The 25126-nt window shown below is 49.9% G+C and overlaps 5 protein-coding genes across 5 annotated transcripts; 3 read left to right on the top strand and 2 right to left on the bottom strand.

The window, feature by feature from the left end:
* Positions 1–1194: 1194 nt before the first annotated feature.
* Positions 1195–2151, top strand: CGCS363_v002233 (Fumagillin beta-trans-bergamotene synthase; the record flags this gene model as incomplete). The annotated part of the gene is made up of 1 exon (XM_036634082.1): positions 1195–2151. One exon carries the CDS (start codon positions 1195–1197, stop codon positions 2149–2151), a length of 957 nt encoding a protein of 318 aa, XP_036499880.1.
* Positions 2152–12455: 10304 nt separating this feature from the next.
* Positions 12456–13158, bottom strand: CGCS363_v002232 (putative ankyrin repeat protein; the record flags this gene model as incomplete). The annotated part of the gene is made up of 3 exons (XM_036634081.1): positions 12456–12638; positions 12747–12887; positions 12988–13158. The coding sequence occupies 3 exons, from the start codon at positions 13156–13158 to the stop codon at positions 12456–12458; spliced, it is 495 nt and encodes a 164-aa protein (XP_036499881.1).
* A 3001-nt stretch (positions 13159–16159) lies between these two features.
* Positions 16160–19379, bottom strand: CGCS363_v002231 (uncharacterized protein; the record flags this gene model as incomplete). The annotated part of the gene is made up of 5 exons (XM_036634080.1): positions 16160–17460; positions 17508–17988; positions 18061–18386; positions 18435–19204; positions 19261–19379. The coding sequence occupies 5 exons, from the start codon at positions 19377–19379 to the stop codon at positions 16160–16162; spliced, it is 2997 nt and encodes a 998-aa protein (XP_036499158.1).
* A 2060-nt stretch (positions 19380–21439) lies between these two features.
* On the top strand, positions 21440–23038 carry ZEB1-5 (FAD-linked oxidoreductase ZEB1; the record flags this gene model as incomplete). The annotated part of the gene is made up of 2 exons (XM_036634079.1): positions 21440–21877; positions 21938–23038. The coding sequence occupies 2 exons, from the start codon at positions 21440–21442 to the stop codon at positions 23036–23038; spliced, it is 1539 nt and encodes a 512-aa protein (XP_036500042.1).
* A 342-nt stretch (positions 23039–23380) lies between these two features.
* On the top strand, positions 23381–24907 carry ataH (Acetyltransferase ataH; the record flags this gene model as incomplete). The annotated part of the gene is made up of 1 exon (XM_036634078.1): positions 23381–24907. The coding sequence occupies one exon, from the start codon at positions 23381–23383 to the stop codon at positions 24905–24907; it is 1527 nt and encodes a 508-aa protein (XP_036500914.1).
* Positions 24908–25126: the final 219 nt, after the last annotated feature.

Raw genomic sequence — 25126 nt, 5'->3', positions numbered from 1 at the left:
TTGGATCCCGCATTTGGGATCAGAAACGTGACCTCGGGCTTAGTCAGAAATCTCGCATCCCAACATCGGACTAACGTGAGAGATTGCCACACTTCAGGAGTGAGGGGGATTGAATCCATGAAAACAGTTTGAGTGTCAAAGTTGTCAACCACGCTGCCCAGAGGCTAGCAAGGGGATGAGAAGGAGCAGCAAAGAGGGGAAGAGCAGGGAAGACGGCGAGAGAGCAAGGGAAAGAGCAAGGAAAATGGTGGGAGAGTCAGGGGTGAGATGGCCAGAAGACAAGGAGCAGACGACTATCGTCGACCGGAGGCTGGTCCGTTGACCGTTGCCGGTTCCACAAACAGTGCACCGACACTCCAACGAGCCCGGACGAGAACAACCCCGGCCCATAGCAGAAATTTCGGCGCTACGTGGCGCAACTAGCCCCCATTCCGCACTCGCTTCCCGCTTTAAACCGTTGAAGAATTCTGGGCCAAGCCTAGGGTTCCAAACGAATAGGATCAATGAGGAAGTCAGAAGCATCGAGGTGGATGTGCGGGCGAACCAAACTTCCCAATAGCATGTAACCCTAAGCGGGTTGGTTACCCTGCCAAAACGGTGGCCATTAAAACCAGAGCCGGGGGGCTGGGACAGACAGCAAGGTCAGGGAGAGAACGAAGAGGCAGAACTTCAGAAGGCACAGACTCGGACCAAACATCATGGAAAAGCGTTCAATCTTATATGTAGTAACAAGCGAAGAAGCTAGCAGACGGTAGATACCAATAACCATTTAACAAACGCGGACCGCAAACCCGAAACGATCGGTTCTACAAAATGAAGAGAGAGCGAGAGAGGGAAAAACCTTGAATCCAGATGGGCCGACACGCCAAATGAGGTCCACACCCCCCGGTCTTGGCGGACCTATGGCGGCATTACCATGTCGCAGTCGTATCTTTTTTGTGAGCGGCTTCAGCGGTAGGTCGATTCAGAGTCTCCCGAGATATTGCGACTATCCACATTAATCCACCTGGCGTGAACTATAAATGATGAAGAGACCCAGGGAACTGGGAAGATGGCGTGTCCAAGGAGGATTTCGGATCGGCAATCTGGCGCCGTTGTTTCATGATTTCATTCATCATCAGGCCCTTCCGTCTTCGACTTGCGAGTCTCTGAACTTCTGTCGTCGTCGTCATCTTTCACCTCCCGCAAAGCATCATGGCTGTCCAAACCCTTAGCCCGACGTCCTCCATCGCGAGGTTGCCTACGTCGGCCATCTCCAAGGTCAAGGACGCCTTGTCTCTCGCCCACCTCATCACCGAGAGCAACATCAAGGCCTATGTCCTGCCCGTCGTCCTCTTCGCCATGCTGAGCTTGGCGTCCGGGGGCGTCACCGTCAAGTCCCCCAGCTGGGCTGACGTCGCGGCCTCTTTCCCGAGGGCCCTGCTCTGCATCTGGCTCTACGTCTTCCACTTCGACCTCAGCAACCAGAAGGACCCGGAGTCGGTCGAAGAAGATAAGATCAACAAGCCCTGGCGCGCCATCCCCTCCGGCCGGCTCAGCATCGAGGACGCCCAGAAGTGGTACGTCGTCGCCACCGTCCTCCTCCTTGTCGCTAGCATCGCCCTCGGCGGTTTCCCCGAGGCCCTGGCCTTCATGGCCGAGACCTGGGTCTACGACTACGTCGGCGCTAGCTCCTGGTGGGGCAAGAACATTATCAATGCTCTCTTCTACTCGACCGGCCAGCTCGGCGCCACCCGTGTCGCCTCCCACTCCAACAACATGGCCCGCGCCGGCTACGAGTGGTGCGCCCTGCTCGGCCTCAACACCCTCACTACCGTTCAGATCCAGGACTTCAGAGACATCAAGGGCGACGGAGCTCGTGGACGCCGCACCCTGCCCCTCGCCATGGGAGACGTCCCCTGCCGCTTCCTCACCGCCTTCTTCATCGTCTTCTGGTCCATGGCCCTGTGCGCGTACTGGCAGTGCACCCCCCTTGAGTACATCATGCCGGTCATGATGGGCGGCTACGTCTCGTTCCGCCTGCTCTTCGACCACTCTACCAAGGCTGACCGCATGGCCTTCCACATCTACACTCTGGGATGGCTGCCGATCCTCTACTCTATTCCTTTTGTCAGCAAGTTGGGTTTCCTTAGATTTGGAGCATTGAACTAGACGGATAGAGAAAGCACTAGAGTTAAATGCATCTTTTCCTTGGGTGTAAATAGACGACGAACATGATACCTTGAATATATCTCAAAATACAACTAACAGTATTCTATCCATCCGGAGTCTCGGACGCTCTTGATCCTTTCTGTGACACTACCTTAATTGACTACGGCCATGTCCACTCTTGTCCTATTCTACGTTACTTTCCTGTTCTTTTCTTTGCTTTTCTGTAGTGTTTGATGCGATTGAGGCAAAATCCTGATAATTCTTGGCAGGGGTAGATGCACAGACTCAGATAAATGTAGGCCGGTCACCTCACTTTAAACATGATGCGAACAAGATGCAAATTCGTTTCCACATTGCCCAGTCTTTCAGGCTTATCGAATCCAAGGCTGCAAGCTGACACTTTTTCAGTGTCGAGGGTCAAACTTGCACCAACAAGAGCATGTGACCTCTCCGGTGCCAATCGTCAAATCCGACTGCATTTTATTGTTCCACAACCACGGCATATCAAGACACTCTACTCTTGTAAGGTGGTCTTTACGACGCATGTTAAAAAGGTTGTCGACTTATTGCAACATTTCTGCCCTATCCTAAGCAGCAGGCCAACCTGGGATGTCTGCAAACCAACGTGCCTTGTATACATTATGCTCCACTCTTACCTTGGTAACACTTTTGCCCTGTATCACATTCACAACATCGCTAAAGTACTGTCTCCATGTCGCTTGAACATATAAGACTTGGCCTTGTCCGTTGATGCTCATGCTCTTGATATCAGATCTCGGAAGTCCATGCCGATTGCCCATCGGGGTGAAGCCTTCCAACGTCTTGTTCACCTCGGACTCATCCAAGAAACCCCGTGACTCGAGATCTACTCCGACGATACTCAGGTCACTTGTAACCAGGACCTTGCGGCTATTAGGAATAGCGACAAGATCATGAGGGCCGTTCCACCATTTAGTTTCCGACCCCCACTCCACTGTCAATCGATCTGTGGGACGAATGATAAACTCGTCTTTTGCTGTATCGGAAGCCTGTAGTACAGTACTCCGGTCCGAGTTCGGTGCAAAGGAGAAACCACGTAATACTCCCTGACTACGTTCATCGCCCTCTGGAGACTTGTCGTTTCCAACAGCCCATAGCTTGGAATCCTTTTCATCCCATAGGAGGCCATGTACTGCCGGGAAACCTCGAATAGTTTGTACGGGGGTTGGATCGGGCCTGTCGACACGAGGAGCTGAGGTGCGAAGGTCGTAGATCTCGATGCCGTCTGATTGAGCTTTTCCAGTCGTTGCGACAGCGAGAAAATCGTTCGGCAGTAACTCCAGTGTGTGGGTATCCTTTACACAAATGGCGAAGCGAATTGGATGTGTGTTGTGGTTGGAGGCGGATGGCACATCAAAGACAATGGCCGCACTGCCAACGATCGCGACAACCTTGCTGCCATTCGCCACCCGCTTGACCTCGGTGATAGAATCTGAATTTTCAATGCAGGCTTTTACTTTTGGTGCGATACCTTCCTGCTTGATGTTGTCGAGGTCCCATTTCCACCCGAGATGGCCTGAGGCGTTTTGTACACTCCGTTGCGTTGACAGCGTCCGCCCCCAAGTTTGACCCGGAAGGAAAATTTTCCGCTAGCCCAAAAACCCCCTAAACCCCCCTAAACTTCACACTTAGATAACTCTATGCGTACGTAATGCGTGTAAATGAAATATATATCAATCGATAGCCCTCAATTAGGTGATTATAATGATATCTTTTTTATCTACGCGCACTGCGTACGCATAGAGTTATCTAAGCGTGAAGTTTAGGGGGTTTTAGGGGGTTTTTAGGCTAGCGGACACTAAACGCAACGCTGAAAAGAAAAAACGAAACCCCTTGTACGTAGTGTTCACAGTGTCCTCCTTAAAAACCCCTTAAAATTAGCCTTAACTTCACACTTAGATAACTCTATGCGGACGCAATGCGCGAGAATAAAAAAGATATCATTATAATCACCTAATCGAGGGCTATCGATTGATATATATTTCATTTACACGCATTACGTACGCATAGAGGTATCAGTGTACGAAGTTTAGGGCGTTTTGGTGGTTTTTTGGTAAAAAGCCCCTTTTTTTGCCTTTTTCGGGCTAAAAACTGCGGGGTGGACGCTGTCAACGCAACGGAGTGTACGATGACCCTCTTGGGATAACACTTGTACAAGCACCAAGATCCGAGCCGCATCCAGCATTTTCCCCGGGCGCCAATAAGCATCAAATGATCATCATTGGTCTCGGCAGTCATGAGTCGCTGTTGTTGTTTGTATGATTGCTGCAAGTGCAAAGAACATGAGAAGTGGCAAACATAGAGCAGGAGAACAAATCGAAAAAGCAGGAACCGAGAGTAGCGTGCCATTTCCCTCTTGATCACTCCGCCTTCAGTTGTTGATGGTTAAGATGAAGAACAGCGGCTAGAATGATGATACTATGGAGTAATCACGAATGCTGGGGATTTAAACAGAGGTGAATCGAAGGCCGTACCCCCTCTTATACATGTAGTCCCTGGAAAAGTCTCGAGTCGCTGATGATCTCATGCAGGGTACTTTCAGATCGCCCTCAACTTGCCTGGCTCGGATAAGAGAATGGGTTATCACATGCAGATTCGGCTGGGGCCGCGGGCGAGCTGGACATGTCTTACTTGATGCCTAATATGGTATAATGATAAGTAGTAGAGACGGCTATCACGTAGATCGTTACCTATTCTCACGTATCAAGTCGGACCGTGTTCATATGTGCTCTGACCCTGTGACATTGATTAGGTGGCCGGAGTTGGACACCAGGAAAAGGCGACATATTCACAGGCCATCAAAAGTTTGCATTGGGCACCAGTCCATGGACCTGATCTTTCGTTGTTTAATGAATGTGGTGGTGAGTACAAAATGAAGCGACCGTGTGCTTGTAACCAGTGCAGCGTGTATAGACCAGTGCCGTTCCGCTATGCCTTGGGAGGCGCCTTGTTGACTGGCATCAGAGTCGTTGACGGGTTGTAGTTCGGGTAAGCCAAAAGCTGGCGTCCCGAACTCTTTTGTTTCTTCCCAACCGTGTAGGCATACCAGTCTACCCAACCCTTGTTGCTCAGAGCAATATTTATGTCTTCCAACTCCTTCTTGTCATTAAATACAGGAAGAGTCTGGACATAGAGTCCCGAGGAATGCCCAGTCCCACTCATCCTGATGTTCGAGAATTGAAGACCGCTAACCCTGCTGAGTGCTCGCGAGGCGATCCAGATATCGTTCCACCCAGGGCCACCAGACCAGCCCATTGAGTCGCCTTTTTGTCGGTCATCGACCCAGACGTTGATACTGTGGCTATAAACCTCTTCAACACGAAGCATAAGCCCGACTGCAACTTCGACAAGCGGTTCGTCGCCAACCTTTCCTTCCTGGGTGTACTTGTCGACATTCTTGACCTCGCGCTCGAAATCGACACCTGTCTCTGCTGTTGCCTTGGCTTCGGCCTTCATTCCCATGAAGTTTCCACCGCCTGAGATCTCTAGAGCGAATCCTGCTTTTGCATACAGTTTCGTGGTGGTAGTCTCCACCCGCTCCTTTTCGATCTTCGTGACGATGCTATTCTTGGGAAAGTCTCGAATCCTTGCGACAGACGGAACCCATTCGATTGGTTTGTACGCCACAATGTCTCCAGTGACTCTCCACCAACCTCTCCTTGTACCATCTCTGTAGTAGCCTTCCCAAGTACTGTCAAGACGGGGGCTGATATAGTATGCTGGGAGATCAGGCAAATTGTCGTTGCTGATGCCGAACCACTCCCTGAGCTGCTCGTGGTCCATGCGAAGGTCACCGTAACATTCGTTGGAAAGAGGAACACGAATGACCTTGACGTCTCCATCATTGTAATAGTAAGCGCCGTTGTTGTCTTTGGCGGTATTGTCGAATTGGAAAACCATGGTGAAGATGTTGAGGAGAATGTAAAAGGTGGTTCAGTAATTGATTAAATGATTCTGGTGAGAAAACTTTTTATCGTTACTCGGTTTGATCTCACTTTTTATAGATCTTATTGCAAATAGAGAACTCGTATGTAGCCGAGCAAAGGGTCTTAACCCGGATAATCCGCGCCAGAGGAAGCAGCCATCAATTATCTCTCGTACAGCGTCATTCTCTAGTGTGAAGCCCATGATGTCAGACCCTGCGGTTCTTGGTGGTTCGAAATGGCGTTGATCAACGATGATCTATCACAGAAGCGAGCTGGAAGCTTTCAACAACAACTGCGAACAGAAAGACCACCCAGACGACGATTCTCAGTTCTCGGACGTAAAAGTAAGTTAGGAATCAAACACCAAACCATTCCGCTCCGTCGCGGTACGTTCGCACTCTAATCAGATTGGATAAATTACGAGAATGCTTCAAGCCGACCTACATTAAACTTTCGGGTAGTCAAGTTCCTTAACACACTATGCTAGGATTGAGTCTGCTCTCGACATGGTAAGACAGGTTCACGTCATCCATAGCATCTCGTATCCGATACCATTGAACTGACCAACAGACTGCATGTCTTACAACCTCCTTCTCGTCATGTCCACCTCACTGTTTAAGGAATGTTTCGCTAGCTCTGGAATTACAAAGCATCTCAGGGCGAAACATGGAGGACGAATGCCTCAAAATGGAATGGACAGGTGTTTAGTTTTGTGCGTAGCGCGGTGCGGCGGCTTGATCGTGGGAATGTATCACATACTATGCTATCCGCCAACTTCACGCGCCTACTTACAACAACCAATCAGTCATTAGAACAGCTTGACGCTAATTGCGGGGCAATGTAAGACTGCCGGAGCGGCCCGTTACCATCACTAGTGGCTGAATCGGCAATACCAGAGGCTAACGATATGGGCTTCGTGGCAATAACGCTTCGACATTGCATGGAGTACCATTTCTGGACCACCGCTGTCCAGATCAACGTCAATTCCTAATTGCGTCGATCTCGATGTGACTGATTTTCGGGAAGATGAAGATGATGGACACGCGTAACATTGTTATAATCATCATAACAGTAATTAGCAATTAGTTTGACTTATTGTATGAGATAGACTGTGCTAACTTCACTCGATATGTGATGACAGCAGTAGAAACAGCGGGGCCTGCTACCTTTACGTCATAGAGCTAGCGTTGTCCTTACATCGATTACTATGGGATCTACACCGGGACGGCGGGGTGGCACGGGACTGTGAGACCCGAGACACGAATCTTTTAGATCCCGCCAGGTACGGCTAGTAGGAGACTTCCCAATAATGACCATGATACAGCCACCAGCAGAGAGCTAGCATATATCGTCGAGGTTTTCTAGATGCGGTTTTCAGAGGCCCCCCTCCGTTAGTAAACCAGACGCCAGGGTCCGCGCCACTTAGATACAGTACTTGCACCGTAAGTACATTCGGAGGAGACGTTGAGGTAGCTATGGGGCCGCTAAACGGTCTATGTCTCAGGCCTCGATGAGATGGGTTCATAATCTCGAATTTTCAGCTGCCCACACTTGACTCTTGGCGGCCGGTCCCGTCACAATTGAAAGGTGTCAAGCAGCACACGCTTTGGAATTGAGTTTGCCGCCTTTCTCAATCCTACTTGTATGTCTTGCCGCCCCGCCTTTCTCAGCTCTCAATCAAAGACACAGCCGCGCTCCCGACCACATCAACTAACAGCTTGCGTCCAATCAACATCAGCGTTTCTTGCCTAGTCAACCCAGGACCTCGCGATGAGGCCTAGCAATATCATCCGATTAGAGTCCATACCACATCAGAAATTGCTGGCGTGAGATGCAAGAGGTGAGCTGCTAAAATCATCATTACCCCGCCGATTGACGGAGAAGAAATTGCATCCTGAGAGGGGCTGTGTGGCCGGGTGGATAGCGATATTAGGAACCAAACCAGTGCAATCTGGTTCGAGGGGAGCCAGGATGACTCTAGCTATCATCTGTGTTGACGCAGCATTGATCATGCGGAATGCTCGAGGTGAGATATCTCAGTGACGTCAGGTCGTATGATGGGGACAAGCTGGTTTGGGTCTTTGTTTGCACGAACTAATTAAGGGATATACTAGTCCAGCCAGATTGAATTGAGCTACACTCACGTTCTGGCTTTCACTGAGATTGACTATCTGTTGTTCCCAAAGTAACTTGCCATGTTAGGTTGAAGCATCTTCCGACACCTGAGCTTGAGCAACAGCCTCTGCTCCTCTTGACACGATGATCTTAACGTCACCTGATGAATCGTCTGTTCAGCGGCCCAAAAACGGTCTGTGATATGAAATACAAGATTTCGTTCTTAATTTTGGGAGAGAAAAGTAGGATGTGTACACACCATTCGCACCACATGGCAGTGCCCTCTGATCATCAAAGGGTCGTTCCTGACGGTCGGTACCACAGAAGAGGAAACCCGCAGACTGCACAGCTGCTGTCAGAAGCACTTGAGTGACTCTTAATCTAGTGAATAATTGACGTATTGAATAGCAAAACATGTAAAAAAACGCCTCATCCGCCCATCTGGAGATAAAACGTGCAGTTACTTTAGTCATCCCTAGTTTGTACATTTGCCCTGCCTCTCATGCGCTGCCTCTTTGCCCTTTGCTTTTCGGTTTTGCTCAAAACAAACGGACCATGATAGTCCTTGCTCTCTCCGTTAGTTGAAGGCTTTGGAAGTTCCAGCCATGGCTGCTTTGAGGGTTCGAGAATGGATGTAAATGCAGAGGTCATCAAGTGCGAAAATAATAGGTCTACCTGGTTCTAACGATGAACCAATAATCTTCCTGCTGCCAATGACTTGCATGCCCAGACTTAGACAAACGTAAGCTGGTCGCCTCATTTCAGTGAAAGTGCAAGAAAGGGGCCAATTAGTCTCTGTATTGGCCAGTCATTCGGGCTTATCGACCGCAAGGCTGCAAGCTGACACTTCGTGCTCCCAGTGCCAAACCCAAACCAGCACCATGCAACCAATAAGAGCATTTGGCCTCTTTGGGGCCAGTTTTCAGATCTGATGCATTACGCCATTTCAAGACCAAGCCATTTGGGGCCAATTTACCAAGCCCTTCAAGTCGGCGTAAGCGCGATGACCTTGAGGCTCATAAACAGCTCATCCCCCGCACGCGCACCCGTCCTCATCTGAAACCAGTCCCGATAATTCGAAGAAGTAACCGATCTTTGCTTTCAGCGCAGCTTTCTCTCGAAAACACTGTAGTTTCTCAGTACCCTGCATATCTCTTCTGTAACGAACTTCAAAGAGCGGGGATCTCGGTACCCCGCGCTTGTCAAATTCCGCTCAGTCAAGAAGAACCTGGATTGCAAAGCTCTGCTATTGTTACACACGTCTACGAAAACCCCAATCTTTGTTTCAATTTCAATTTCAATTTTGATTATTCACTATGTCCAGCCACGTTGGAAAGTGACCTGCTTGAAAAATCGTACTCAATCGACCACCGTGCCGCCGCCGCCGTTGAAGATGTGGAAAGTTTCTTCGGTCACCTGTTGGTGCAGGTAGAGACCCCGACTTTTCCTACACCACCTGTATGGCCGTTTTTTCACCGCTCTCGATCTATGCCCGCGGCCGCACAATGTCTTGATCGGAAGACGCTGGAAATGAGCCTTGCCAATTCAAATGCACCGTCTGATGATAGCTCAGGTCAGCTTGAGCCCCAGACACCGTCGACTACTTCATCGGCACGCGTTAGCCTACAAGATATTCGAACCGCGCCACACCCGGATCTGCTTTCCGAAGTCAACCAAAAGCAGAGATGTGCATGCACAATGGGTTGCAACCGGTATTTCGCAAGCCCAAAGGATCTCCGGCGTCATTACCGTTCAAAGGCTCATGTCGGACACGCAACCAAGTCGTACGAATGTCGATGCGGTTACTTCACTCCACGCAAGGATCATTATCGACGGCACCTGAGCAACATCTCTCGGGGAAAGACTTGCGCGTACCTTAAGCCCAACTTTCGATGTATTTGTGAGAAAGGAGGTACGGAGAGCAACCATCTCAAGCAGATCCAACATGTCAATGCTTGTCAAGCAGGACGAGGTGTTGCGGGTAGACCAAAGAAGACCAGTGGGTAGCGCTTAATTGGTTCAAGTTGACATAGTGGTATCTTTCCGTAGTTCTCTCGCAGACTTTTTGATAAATTACAACATCATTTCCCCTCGCCCGGATCATACTTAGGTTACAAGGAAGACACCTTGTGTATTGTGTCTTCAGCTCACTCATATCGAAGGCATGGACTATTCGTTGCTTTACCTTCTTGCTGATGTTGAAATTCGTGATTTTGCCCGCGTTCTAGGTTTGAGAATCAGCAACATCTAGTGTAGTCGGGCAGGCAACACAGGGTTCATGGTAGTCCTCGTCCTATGCCAATCAATGTTGCCGACGGGCGCCAACCGGCTTGACCAGAAACGAAGACGAGGGTATTGAATGCGCATGCGGGGTAAGAAGCATCTAGTTCCGTCTGAATAAAGCTTGTGATCTGCAAAGAAAGCTGATGTGGTCCCCAAACCTTGATTTACAGGACGAACTGGCGCCCAGAACAAACCAGAAGCTTCACTGTGCGTGCTCATTGCCTTCAGAACAGACCTTCACTCGCCTTATCAGGCGAAGTAAACCTCTTGTGTTACCTACAATTCCCAGACTAGGCCTGTCCGTTGGTGAAAATTAACTTGAAATCTGCTCTGAATGATGTGAAGAGGGTTTGCGTGTTCAGATAATTCAGCGAGCGAATTTGTCTCTGATAGATGAAATCGAACCCTGAGACTGTGTCTTTCAAGCAGCCTTCCGGCAGGCGTGAGAGCAGATCACCCGGTGATCCAAGAATCTTGGCCGCGCAATTCAAATCCCGACCTTATTCGGGGGCCGCGGGAACTATAAGCCATTTCTGCAACAAAAGGAAACTGTAGGACGACATCGAGTTATGGGGACCGGAAAAATACTAGTTGATTAGTCGAACTCTATGATTGCCCGCATATACTTTAACTAAATGAAAGCTTGTTGGATAAATGCGCTAGACAACAGACCTAGGTATTTTTCTACAGCGCCTATATCAAACCTTAGCCTCCGGCGCCGAGAGTTTTACAGGTTCCCACATTCGGATGTTTTGGTATTGGTGGATGAAACTTGAAAGACGAGTATTCGTATTGAAACTGTGCCAACGTCGTGTAAAGAGGGTCAATTGATGTTCAGATTCCAAGTGAAACATCCTGGCAAGCGATTTGACTAGGGCGCATCTCCAGTAATATTAGGGCGCGCCAATGTCCGGCGGCGACTTACATATTTGCCTGGAACATCGCCGGCGGCTGTTCGCACTTGCTTGCATGGGCTCAGTCCAAATGAGCGCGCAGTACACGTAGGCATTTTGAAACTGCCGTAATGCTGTATCGCCGGCTAAATCGACGCGAAGGTCAATCGCAACTACAGCCTTCAAGTCCACGATAGTCGGTCAAAATTAATCTGCGAAGGTTTTTGAACATGAATCATTCCCTTCAGCTAGGCATGTTCTTCTGCAATTGAGGTTGCAATTAATCGTATCCAATGGTGACGCGTCGTTGTAAAGAACCGTGAAATCTATAAATCTAGCCTCTGGATCACTTGTTCAGCATTGAAATGTTGCCATCTCACATAAGCTTTTCTTTCTCATACTTGACCCAGAGCTCACAACAAAGAGAATCCTGTTTCTTTAACCAACATAAAAATGAAGTTCATCAACGCTGTTTTCCTGTTCGCGACCCTCGCTGCGGCTGTCCCGGCGGGCAATCAAAATGAGCCAGTCCCTGCAAAGCTCGAGGCCCGTCGTGGCCCAGTCGTCTCATGTGTTGGAAAGAAGAAATTCGGCGACAGTAAGTCATAATAGGACCTATTCAGATGTCTCGCGATTCTTCTGCTCGATGTTTACGTTGCTGCTAACGTGCGCACGAATCACAGCCTGCAGACAGAACAGCCAATGCTGTTCGGGTTATTGCTCCCCTGTGGGATCTTGCGGAGTGAACTAGGACACCACGTGGAGAAATCGTAGAAACTCAAGCAACAGTTTAAACAAAAACCAAATAAACACTGGACGTTGGCACGCCAACAACCTTCCCAAGCTGTATCTTATTGTGAGACCGTTCTGGTCCAGGAAGCATCTACTCGTCTAGAATGAGACGAATTGCATGTTTTTGAATGAAATCAATGAATGTCTTGCCCAACTCCAGCTCGCGCGATGAATCCCGAAAAGCCATATCCGTCACAAAGTTTCCATGAGTCAGTCATCAAAATTGCGGATGATTTAATCTCTCTCCCACCAGCATTCATGCCTTGAATCTCTCAGGCGCGCGTTCCTCGGCGCCGTCCTGCGGAACGGCCTTCGCCTTGCCTCGGCCTGGCGCCGACTCGAACTTGTCCTTCCACTTCGCCTCCGCGTTGAACATGGACAGACACTGCATGGCCGAAGGTTTGCCGTAGTCCGGATCAGCACCGCCATCCAAGAGGACCTGTTTCGAATTCGTCAGCCGTCAAGCTCCGGTATCCGTGGCACCAACATTTCTTTGATGCTTCACGATGGGTGAATCCCAGGCAATCGCCCCGACGTTCTCACTTACCTCAATCACTGCATCCAAGCCTTTGAAGACGGCACCCGCGATAGGGCTCTGACGCTTGTCGTTCAACCTGTTAGGGTCCGCTCCATGTTGAATCAGGAGCTTCACTGTGTCTGCGTGACCGTAGTATGCCGCCAACATCAACTGCAACGAGTGTTAGCTACCGCCATCCGTGCTTTCCATATGCCGAAGCCCCCGGCAGTGAAGCTGCAAACTGCCGAGCATGGCGTTCGGGGAAGCTAACCAAGGTGTCTCCCTTCTCATTCGTCAAGTTGGGCGGAAGCCCATCCTCGAGAGCCTCCTTCAGCACCGTCTTGTTGCCCTCGCGCGCAGCATTGTACATGCTGGCGGCCAACTTGATGGCCTCCAGCGACGGCGAGAACGCCGTGGCCGACGTCAGACTTGATCCGCTCATGATGATGTATGAAAACGAATTGCGTGCTTTCCTTTCGTAGGGCTGAGACTTAGCGATGCCAACAACGGTAGTGGTTCCCCCGCGATTGAAGGTGCCGAACCAATGTGAAGGGCGGAGTCGTCAGGTCAGCAACGTGCGCTATTCGGTGAAGTCGGGGCGAATCTTCGAGAAATCATTAGTAATCTGAGACATGATTGGCTCGGAGCTTGGAGGGCCTTCACCGCTAGCATCAAAGTCCGGCGTTTCCGTGCCACGTCTCATTTACTCTCACCGATTTTGTGGCTGGCTGCGATCGCTGGTATGTCGAGCTTTTGCGACCGAAAATGGAAGAAAAAGAGATGTGACTTGGAGAAATTGCCAAAACCGCAATTTTGCTTTTATTTAGTTCTGCGGCTCTTACCCAAAAGTTGCTACTTTCTACCTCGACTTACCTACCTTCCTCCAACCTTACAAACACATCCAGGATTGGATGCGGTACTAACATCTCGGAGAGCGAGGCTTTCAATAGAATAGTGGCTTTAAAGATTACTTGCATAATAGTCCTCGTCGGATGTCTGACGCCTCTTTCTGACGTATTCGAGCGGCTTGCGACACCCAAGTCATGATACATCCTCAGCAACAGGTTCAAAAATCCTGCAGTTTTTGAAGAAGTTCGAGCAGCGATATAAGTGGGAAAAAAACTCCTTTCTTAGATGTATGACGAGCTCTTGGATGTGGAATATCGTGGTTGTTTTCATAACGAGTCGCTATGGACGGCTTGACTGAGGACATGCGCAGTGACAGGGTTAGAAGGACTGCGCCAATGGCCGTGCGGAACGTGTCTTGAGTGACCATCAAACCAACCGTCGATTGAAGTCTCTGAAAGGGAAGAGAGGGAGGCTACGAGTTTGGCCCGTCAAAAGGAATATGTTTTCGGCACTTCAAGCTTCAAACACTACTTCTGAACCTAATTCGAACGGAAAGGAACCCAGTTGCTGCACTTTTCCTAATGATAGAAATTCGTAATTTAGATTTGTGATCATAAGTATCTGCTGACATGTTTTGTCCCGTTGGAACAGGTCAGGCAGAAAACTTTGCTTGGCCGATAATATGCCAGTGGCGATCAGATCCACCAACGTCATGTTGAAATGCAGGATGTAAGACCAATACTACTGGAATCTTGAGAGAGGTCGATCCGAAATCCGCAAGAAGTTTAGACTGGAAACTGGCCCCAAGTATGAGGTGAATGGCAGTCAAAATAATATTTGGCCCCACGCTCTCACAATGCCACATTGACCGGCCCCAGCAAAAATTGGCCCCAAAGAACATGATCCCAAACAAGCCCAGTCCATTGATACCTCGGTTTGGGGCCAAATACATTCTGGAGCATAAAGATCGGAAATGCTCCAGAGTTTTGAGTAGTCCATGAATTACAAACAGATAACAACCATCACGCAATTAACCCAAACTTAGCCAGGGCATCATCGAGACAAGCCTGGTAATAGCCAAGTTAGTGTCCAACTCCAGTCTTTGAGTCTGGTGCGTACTAACATGCGCCGCAGAATGCAAGAAAACCAGCAGAATACGAACGCCTGCTTAGAAAAGGGAGTCCAGGAGCCGAAGAAGTCGTCATTAAGCCACCCGATGGATCGTTGGCTCGACCAATGTGCTAAGGCGGAACCATGGAACGGGCTCATACACATGCGCAAAGATCATACACACCTGCCGTATAGAAGGCCTGACGATGCCAAAACCTGGAGCCAGGCAGCCAACCCAAGCTCAAGCGGATCTACCTTGAGGTCCTGAAGCATCGTTCTCAGTACTAGCCGGTCTGTCTTTGAAGTTTAAATGTTAGGGCTAGGCGAACTTGTGGATATGGTTCGCATGGGTCGCGAGAAAGGCGAACAGAATTTTCAACCCGCCCTATAAAGAATTTGTTTTCAACTGTGCACATTCCCTATAGGCTTGTCTCAAACATGTTCAAGACTATTTTGAAAACCCCAGAGTCCAGACCGAGACACGACCACTTGTAACAGTCCTACACATACGCCATCAACCATCATGACAGCCAACAATAACTCGAGGAAGGTCTTCATTGGTACGAAATTGTCCGTCCCAGACGTTTACGATCTCTGGGGATACAGAGGACAAACGCCAGCGGAAGCCAAAAGACGCCTTTCCTGGTCATTTGTCCGGACCGAGATAGGCCGCACAAAGTACTATGGACATTACGTCGAGGGTGTGAATAACAGAGAGTTCAACGTCATTCGCGGTTACTTCGAGGGAACTCTTCGCATGCGCCCATCTCGGATCAACGTCGAACTCCAGTGTCGAAAAGGACCCGTACACAGACGCAGAAATGTCGTTAGTTGGGTGCGGGCGGATTCCCCTGGGCTGCAGCCTCAGCCAGGAGCACCGCAACAGACGGCCATGCCACAGAATCATGCACCAAACATGAATAATGCTGTCCCTCAGACTTCGGGAACAGTGCCGCAACAAGTCCCAATGCCGCAGAATCCTCACTCGAACATGGATACCCCCAATCCTATGCCTTTGAGAACACGCCCCAACCAAACGCCCGCATTGCAGAATACGCAATTGAATGAGATGTCGGGATCCGGCGGTTCGAGCCCACCCAACTACCAGCCTCTGCAGCCTCTGTATCCCGAATTGGGAAATCTCGACTCTGATCCGTCCTCAAATGGACCTGACTTCGGTTCTTCTACTTGAGTCGATTATGGGCTGAACGATGGGTTATCGCAGCAGAGTGATGGAGACATGAGTTAAATACACCTGTAAGGCTCAACCCAGTATCCCAGAAGGAAGGTCAACTGACAAGATTGGACAGAAAAGACTGTACATAAGGGAAGAGACAGGAAGGGTTCGACAGGAGGTGATCCAATGAGTCAATAGCAAGGATCACAGCCGGGACAGTGAAGTAGTTTATTTCGATGAAATGGTCCATGTCCTGACTAGGACACAGTGCAGTAGTATATTTTATTGTAGCGATATAGTGCAGTAGTTATTTCAATGGAACAGTCAAGGTTCTGATAGACCGAAGCTCTATAGGCTCTATGAGACCAAACTTCTCCCAAGCCGCCTCAGTGTAGTACGTTGGTGTTTGCGGACCAAAGCCGATGCTAAAGACTCGGTCTACGTTTGCTTTGACTGAGTTGAACAGGGTTGTTGTCACTTCAACTTTCAGTGTGTTGTTGCCTGTAATGATGAGACGCGAAATATCAGCAACGGGGTCTGTCGGGTCAACCGGCGCAAGCTGCTTCCCATTGACCCAAGCCCTCAAGGTATTCAATACTGTTCCAAAGTTGATGGTCACGGCTGCCTGGTCGTCGACAACCCATTCAAAGCTGGTGGAGTATATGCCGACCCCGCTAAGGTGCTCGATGCCAGAGATGTTCGTCCAAGGCCTCAGACTGTCCAGCTGACCAACATCAATAGTAGTAACTTCGCCTTCCAGGGTGTCATTGTCGGCGGACGGGCCGTATGAGTTCACGACAAGATGCCAAGGGCTCAGAGTAATGACAGCTTGAGCTGGGCTGGCCGCAGGAGGGAGAGTAATCTGGGTTCCGTTGCTCAATTTCAGCCATGCTTCGTCAGATCCATAGAGCCATATGTCAAGGTCTTCCGACGAAGGAATGTGGACCGATTCGACGTTCGATGAGTGTTCAACGACGAAGAGGTTGTTTTCAGTGGATACCGAGAGTTCAAGTATGAGCGTTTGATGTGCCTTCAGCCCGACCCTCGTCGTGATGCCTGTAGAGGTGTTCTGGTACACAGCCAGAGCGGTTCTTTTTCCAGTCCAAGCGTCGAGAATGAATGGGGCTGTATTTGGGCGCGCGGAAAGCGAGATGTCAAAGGTGCCATATTCGCCGGTGTTGTATAGATAGACGTAATTGCTCTGGGAGGAAGTGTCTGATGTCCAAAATGTGTAGAGGTTGGACGCATTAGAGTTTCCATGTGTATTGGCACGCGGTAAAACGCCGTCGGCAATGAGCAGAGAGGGAGAAAATGCCTCCGTGCTAAGAAAACGAACGGAATCGTAGGTCAGGAGTTCGTCCATGCTGGACGATACTTCTTCCTGACCGTTGATCCCGATGGTGACATTCGGAAGAGTCCCTACGATATAGATCGGCAGACCACTTTGAGCGAAGTCGACAAGTGCCGAAGATGCGTTGGGCGTGATCTGTGACTGATTGTAAATTATCAAGGCTGTGTATCCGGGTCCCTCTGGCGCAAGAACTCCGTTGACAACTTTGGCGTGGTCGGACACGAGATTACTGGGGCCCAGATACTCAAACGTGTATCCTGAGAATTGTCAGTGAATAGTACTTCTACGGAAAGCTTGATCTTACCAAATTCATTCAAATCGCTCTTGTTGTACACACTAGCGCCAAACTTGAATGGAACCTCAATGTAATAGAAAGCAAGATCAACTTTTGGAACGCCTCGTCGCATGATCATTGAATTCCTTGCGGAATATGTCATGAGGTCGTTGAGATGTCTCCAAGCCGGCTGTCGAGGACCCCACATATCCGAGTATTCGTACTGGAAGGGAGTGTAGCCCGGCCAGGTTGTCCCAGGGTATTGCCCACTATATGCGTAGCCATGTAGGACGACATTGTTGACACCAGCAGCGAATGAACCATCAAGTAGGGCTTTCAGATTGGGGATGGTCTGCTTGTAGGCACTTCCAAGAACCGCTCCGAGCTCAGTTGAAATGACGTTGCGGCCGGCTAGATGAGCTGCTCCCGTGAATTGACGGTACTCTTTGATGCTCTCGGAGAAACCTAAAGACTCCAATTCTGGGACTTGGACATGAGCTACTGCTTGAGTCTGGACAACTTCATGTCAGCATACTACATTTTGCAACAGAAAATGAAGGAAAGATTAAGAACAAGCCCTTACCATATCGACAGGCATATTGTATGCGGGCTGCGTGGAGAGCTTCAAGCCTTTGGCTGAGGCCCAGGTGTTGTAGTGCTCCAAATACTCCAGATAGCCCTGGCCAAGGGCTGACTTGTAGTCTTGCACATAAGGCCCGCCATCAGTAGCGTATTCGCCCAGGGTGTAAGTGATATTATACGGCGGCAGGTACCCACCCCATGCGTTCGTGGCATGGAAGAGAATGGGGAGATACTTGGTGATACTGTAACCATTCAAGGACTCAAAACGAGAGGCTAGACCATCGGTCCACGGCAAAGCAGCCTGCATCTCCATACTATCTTCCCAGACTGGATAGGAGTCAGCACCGGGCCGGAGGCCAAGAAGGAATTACGAACCGTATTCGCCAGCCTCCTTGATGAGAGAAGCTACCGTATCATCTGATAGGATCTGGTGGTCCCAGAAGTCTGTCATCTTTTTGGCCCCCTCGGAACTCCAGTGATCCACTATCCAAGAACCGTTACCCAGGGCCGTCGGGGCATTCGCGATGGAGACACAACTTCTCTGGTTTGTGTAACGCTCGTAGACACCGAAAATAATCCAGGTTCCATCCCCTTCTGGGGGGATCCACGAGATAGTGCCCTGATTGGTGGTGTTGGTCAGATCAACCAACGTATCCTCCTCGAGAACAGACATGTAGAAGTATTCCGCTAAGTGGACTTCGGTGACGATCTTCCCGGCCACGACCGCCACAAGGTTGTTGGCGCCCCACGGCTCTGGTGTATTCATGAAGCCGGTGAATATGTTGTACTGTACGTTGGGCGTTGGCACTGGCCCCGAGTAGAGCTTCCCCGACGGAACCGTAATGTTTCCATACACGAGCTCCTTGGCGAGGCCTACGGTCTCGACCATAGAGGGAACACCGGCACCTTGATTGGCACCAAGGGCTAGATCAAGTTTTAGACCCTGGGCTTTAGTTGCGTTCAAAGCCACCGCCAGTACGTCTTTGAAAGCTTCTGTGCCAAATCCGTAAACGGACCAATCAGTTAATGCCGGACCCAGACCGTAGTTGTAGAATGGGAGGAACTCGAGGCCTCCAGCTCCGACTTCAGCAAGATTGTTGACATCGTCAACAACAGACTGATGAGGAACTGAGGCATCAGGAAGCCTGCCAAAGGTAAGAAGCGTTTCAATGATGAGAAATGAGACCGAAGAGGTACATACCAGTATCGGAACTTTGGACGGAACTCTGTGGAAGGGTTATCGAAGTCGGACGGTGAAGCTGAAGAGAGAGGTAAATAAGGCAGAGAGATGGCGAGCACCAACATTAGCAACCGATGCATGGCCTTTGCAATGGATCAAATCAAGCTGAATGACTCCGTGAAGAACTTGGCGAAGAAAGCAGTAAATGATTGATGGCCAGCGCAGGACACTTTGACAGAATTACGTGCATCCAGAATCACTTGGGCTTTATATACTGATGAGGAAATAGAGACCGCCACAGCCTCGGGAGGGAAAACCCCGAGTCATAGCAATAGCCCTGATCTAACTTGATTCCTTCGGGGGCGCAATCTTGCTGTGTATTGGGAATGGTCAAATCTGGGGTGCATCGGCAGTCGGGGTTCTTTGCAGCATAGCTCATGGGACTCCCGCATTTCTGGGGTAAAAACATGTCACTTGATGTCGTATTCGGTGCGAATGCGCACGAAGTTCGGATCATGGCCGTGAATTTCGGTCAGGGATCGGCCTCGGGGAGATGTCAAGCGAGGCTTTCTCCAGAGACCACGGACGAACAGGTCACACAGAGCTGACTTGAACCAATGGAGACGAGAAAGGGCAGTGAATAAAAGAACAGTCAAACTTTTGGTTTCTTACCAGATGAATCGAATCGACAACATGGTTCGGTGATTTTGGCCGCGCATAATGCGGGGAACCCCCGTCACTCTTCGTAGTCAATACGACGGATAGCACGTCGATACGCGTATGCGGGTGAGGATCTGAATAGTAAGGCCGAGCAAAAGGTCCAGCCGGAATCAGACGGGACGAAAGGCTTGCAAGTATCGTGGTTGGTTGATTATTGCCAGGAAAGCTAGATGCAGACTCATGACACATCTTGCTTTAATCCGTTGTTTGTGTCCCAGACCTAAGAGATGAAATGTCTCCAGGGTGAGGCGATTTGATCGCGCGGCAAGTGCTTGTCATGGAAATAGACCACAATTTCACAGTCACTTGATTCAGCAACACAGCGCCGCAGTGCGTCGCCATGGCTTCTATCATGACCGATTAGTCTTTGAGGCTGGGTTCATATTATGGTGTCTTTTTCACTTGCTTGAAAATAGTAGTTGAACATTGTGACAACACTCTCGGAGAGAACTGAGCGCCTGCATGTGAGGATCTGATCATTGATTTAATGAATGAAACAAGCCCCAATGCCGACAATTACCACGTTGTCCAGCAGTGTGGAGACCAAAGTGTAGTCATGTTCTACAATTTATAGTGATAACAACCACCTATGCACTGTAGCTTGACGAAATATCATGTGGAACTAACTAATAAAGCAAATGGTTGTTTTCGTGAGGGTTGATGCAACTACAGCTTCAACACGTAGCTTAGAGGCTGTAGGAATGTGTACATGTCTGTTGTGGTTGGAGGTCACTTGATACAATGGAGAAAAGGGAACGGAATTGTATGAGTCCAGAAGATCGCCGCGGCTTAATCTCAATGTCTTGGGAAATGTTGACACTTGAATTATTGTGTAGGTGTAGGAAAGCAGAGCGCGAAGAGTAGAAAAAGCCGAAGAATGGTCTTGCTCATTCTTCTCCTGATCGCCAGCGACCCCTCCTCGTGTTGATCCGAAAAGAATTTTGCCAGCAAGGGGCTGCAAGCTAGGGTAATAAACTCTGCCGGCTTTTCATTAAGCATATATCAAGTGCGAGGGAGCGAATGAGACTGACGAATCCCAGGGTGATGGCCCCATATGCAACGCTGACATGCTACTGAATTTCTCTCTAGGGGAAGATCGCCATCTAAGCGGAGGGGATGGCATCTTCAGTACAACCCCAGAGGGCTCATCGCTCACGAAAGATGAAAGCACGGCGGGAATTATTGTCAATAAATAGCCACAGTTATTCCCAGAACTATACTCAAGCTTTTTCTCAGCATCGCAGAGACATCAATCATGACGACAAGGACGATAAAACTGCCAGCTCTCTTCCTTCTGGGAATTGCAGGGATCGCTTCCGCTGAGGGGCGCTGCAAAGTCTACCCTGGCGACAACGCCTGGCCCTCTGACGAAGCATGGGCAGAATTGAATGGCCGGGTGGATAATCGCCTGCTCAAACCCCGACCCCAAGCTGCAGCATGTTATCCCGGATTGGAGTACGATGCGGTTCGGTGTGCGACCATGTCTGCAAACTGGACCAATTCGTACACCCACCTTGATGACCCCATCGAGATGTTCTCGCCCGTTTACCAAGGTCTGACGTGCCTGCCCCCGAACATCTATGACTCTGGAAACTGCACAATGGGCGGCTTCCCTTGGTATGTTATCAATGCGTCCACGCCCGAGCACATTCAGGAGGGAGTAAAGTTCGCCAAAGAGACGGGTATTCGACTCGTGGTAAAGAACACGGGACATGATTTCTCAGGAAAGTCGGGCGGTGGCCAGTCTTTGAGCATCTGGACGCATTACCTGAAAGACGTGGAGTACATTCCAGAGATGGTTGATGAGGTGGAGGGGTACTCCGGTCCGGCGTTCAAGTGCGGCACAGGCGTGCAAGCCTTTGAGATCTATCGGATCGCCCACGAGCACGGAAAGGTGGTTGTGGGAGGAGAAGGGCAGGTAAGTTTCTACGTTGTGATCAAGAACTTTGAAGATTAGACGCTAACGCCTTTATTGCAGACTGTTGGCGTGATGGGAGGGTACATCCAGGGGGGTGGTCATTCTCCCCTAAGCTCCATCTACGGCACCGGTGCAGACCAAGCGCTTGCCTTTGAGGTCGTCACTGCCGATGGCAGATTTATTACCGCAGATCATACGCAAAATTCGGACTTGTTTTGGGCACTCCGTGGAGGTGGCGGCTCAACCTTTGGAATCGCCACGTCCGTCACGGTCAAGGCGTTTCCCGATGTTCCGACGACAGCAGCAGGATTCAAGTTTTCAACGGCAGATGGTCTTTCGAATGATACCTTCTGGTCCGGCGTGCGAAGCTATTTCGACTATTTCATCGACAATGCCGACAACGGAACATACTCTTATTTCATCATGCTTCCGAATAACCCCAGTCCTGGGAATTTCTTGTTCCAAATGACACCCTTCTTCGCCCCCAATAAGACCGCAAAGGTCGTGGAGTCTTTGCTGAACCCGTGGTTCACCGAGCTTCGGGAACTGGGGATTGACTTTGATCCTAACGTTACCGAATACGCCTCTTTCTACCCTGCTTGGAAGGACTTCTTCCCGCTAGAAGTCGTCGAGAAGGTTAATGTCCAGAGCGGCTCTCGTCTTTTCCCAAGGAAGAATTTCGAGTCAGAAGATTTGAGACAAGCGACCTTCGACGCCATACGCACGTCTCTGGAAACAAACCACGTCTTCGTGGGATTTAACATTAAAGCTACGAGTCCGGATAATCCAGACAACGCGGTGAACCCTGCCTGGCGGGAAAACATATTATTCGCTCTCCAGTCAGTGCGGTGGTCTGTGAATGCCACTGCCGATCAAATCCTGGAAGCAAGAAATGGGTTTACCTTCGGAGATATGCAGCGTTGGAGAGACGTCTCTCCAGGTGCTGGCTCTTACCTGGCGGAGTCCGATCGCATGGAGCCAAATTTTCAGCAATCTTTCTACGGAGACGAGAAATACCCTCGCTTGCTTGAGCTGAAAAAGAAATGGGACCCTGAAGATGTGTTTTATGCTGCAACTGCAGTGGGCAGCGAGTTTTGGACAATTGAGACTGCCGATGGATTGCCTCATGAGAATGGAAGACTGTGTCGTGTTGAGGAGTAGTCAGGCATGGGCTTGAGGACATGGTCATTGGGTCAAACTCTCGCGGGCCAGGGGGCGTTAGGGGAACCGATGGACGGGGGTGTACCTACATGAATGCAAAGTTCAATTTTATAGACAAGGCACCGTGATGGCTGAACTGAACGGAGATGGGCTATTATAAGAGTCCAAGTCGACTCGCTGCACACAACACTCGAGCTTTGCTACCTGCGTCCCAAGAAGTTTGCTTTTTCGATTGTCGTTCACCGGGTAAGGCGCGTGGGAAGCAAACTACCAATTATAGTCTTTCAGTTGGATCTATGCACTAACACAGACGTTCGAGTCGAAGAAGAATCAACCGACGACATGGAGTTCATTGTCGAGAATGTGACTTCGACAGCCCTTAACCACACCGGCGGCATGGATTCCATCGTCGAGAATATTACTTCGATTGCCAGGAATATCACTTCGAAAGCCTCCAACTACACCCACGATGAATTGGAACGGATGTCAACGGAACAATATGCCGCAAATATGTCACAAAGGTCATATAGGCTGCCTAACGCGACAAATTACACAGGCTGGCAAGCTTGGGTTTGGCCAGCATTAGTCTACCTCGTTGGTTTGACGTGCGGTGTCGCAGCCGTCAATTGCAAGGAGAAGTACCGCTTACCCTATGTGCTCGCCTTCTGCGCCACCGGCATCGAGATTTTGCGATACGTCAGCGGAATCAACATGAACTATGCCGTGAAGGACACTTTACTCAAGGGCATCATCATCCAATGCATGGGCGCGGTAGTCATGGTTCTTCGCGAAGGATTCGTTCTCACCGAGGAGCAGAAGAAACTCCCATGGCCTCAGCGTGCCCGCGCCACTTATAAGATTGCATGGAACGGACGTTTTATCAATACCGCTCGGCAAGCCCCTGTCTACCATCTCATAAAAGACCAAGACAAGGAAAGACAGGTCCCATCGGCTGTAATCGAGAAGAGAAAGGAACTGGCCGAAAGAAAAGCCCAGAAGGCCATCGCCGAGAACGACAGAAAAGACAACGAGGTTGCCCTAGTCACCGATACGGCGAACAAGCAAGTCGCCGTAGAGCTTTGGAAGAGATTCAGCACTCACGCCTTGAAGATATGGAGAAATCATCGTCTTCGGTGGATGTTGGAAATGGTATGTCGAATACTCCTCATCATCATTGTAGACAACGCCAAGGACATCGTCATCGACAGATATCTCGGCTTCGTCTGGACGGACATAGAGGACCACAAGTCGGCAATAATCCGTCGCTTCCTTAGGGGGGACCATATCGAAGCCCGCGAGTTTTGGGTTCGTGTCTATTTCGCCTTCGAATCTATGTGGGCAGCCTACAACTGGTACAACCGAGCTCACTTGTTGTGCGCTTTATTCTTTGTCGGCCTTGGAATCGACGAGCCCGAGGAATGGCCCCCTATGTTCGGAGACATCCGCCAAGCATGGAGCATCCGCCGGTTTTGGAGCAAGTACTTTGACCGCCTCATTTACCGCACTGTTTGCGGCACTGGAGAGATGATGATGCAGGCCGTCGGGCTCGGCAGGGGTCCCTTCATGGGCAAGAAGCGCTGGCTGCTGAACTGCCTTGTTTTTACCATCAGCGGTTTCTTCCACGCTTACACGGATTACCTGGCCGGTATTACGTGCGGCTTTTGGTGGGAGGTCTTCGCGTGGGTGGCAAACTTCGTTATCATCGCCTTCGAGACGTTGTTCCTGCACTATCTCAAAACGAATTGCCCAAGGGTATACCACGCGCTGAGCGGGAAAATTGGAAAGACCATCGGATTCGTCTGGGGCTTTTCTTGGGTCTGGTGGATCACCCCGAAGAGCCAGTTTGCGGCGCTCCGGTGCATTCCCTAGGTTTGATCAAGGGCAAAGTACAGATCGACGGACGTCAGTCATCTTGCGAAGGAGGTTAGATTCAGTGCGGGACATTGGGTTATTGACATTTCATATTGTGTAACACGCCAAAGCTTGCCGAATGAATGATGTATGAGCGGCTCAATCCTGCTTTCATGGGTGGTCTTTGTCAAACTTGTCATTGTCATGGCAAACCGCCGCGGAGAAATTGTGGAGGCT

Source organism: Colletotrichum siamense (assembly GCF_013390195.1).
Source record: "Colletotrichum siamense strain Cg363 chromosome Unknown KSG_Cg363_contig02, whole genome shotgun sequence".
Classification (NCBI taxonomy): domain Eukaryota; kingdom Fungi; phylum Ascomycota; class Sordariomycetes; order Glomerellales; family Glomerellaceae; genus Colletotrichum; species Colletotrichum siamense.
The sequence above is the reverse complement of the archived record's forward strand: the minus strand, read 5'-3'. Positions and strand labels throughout refer to the sequence as shown.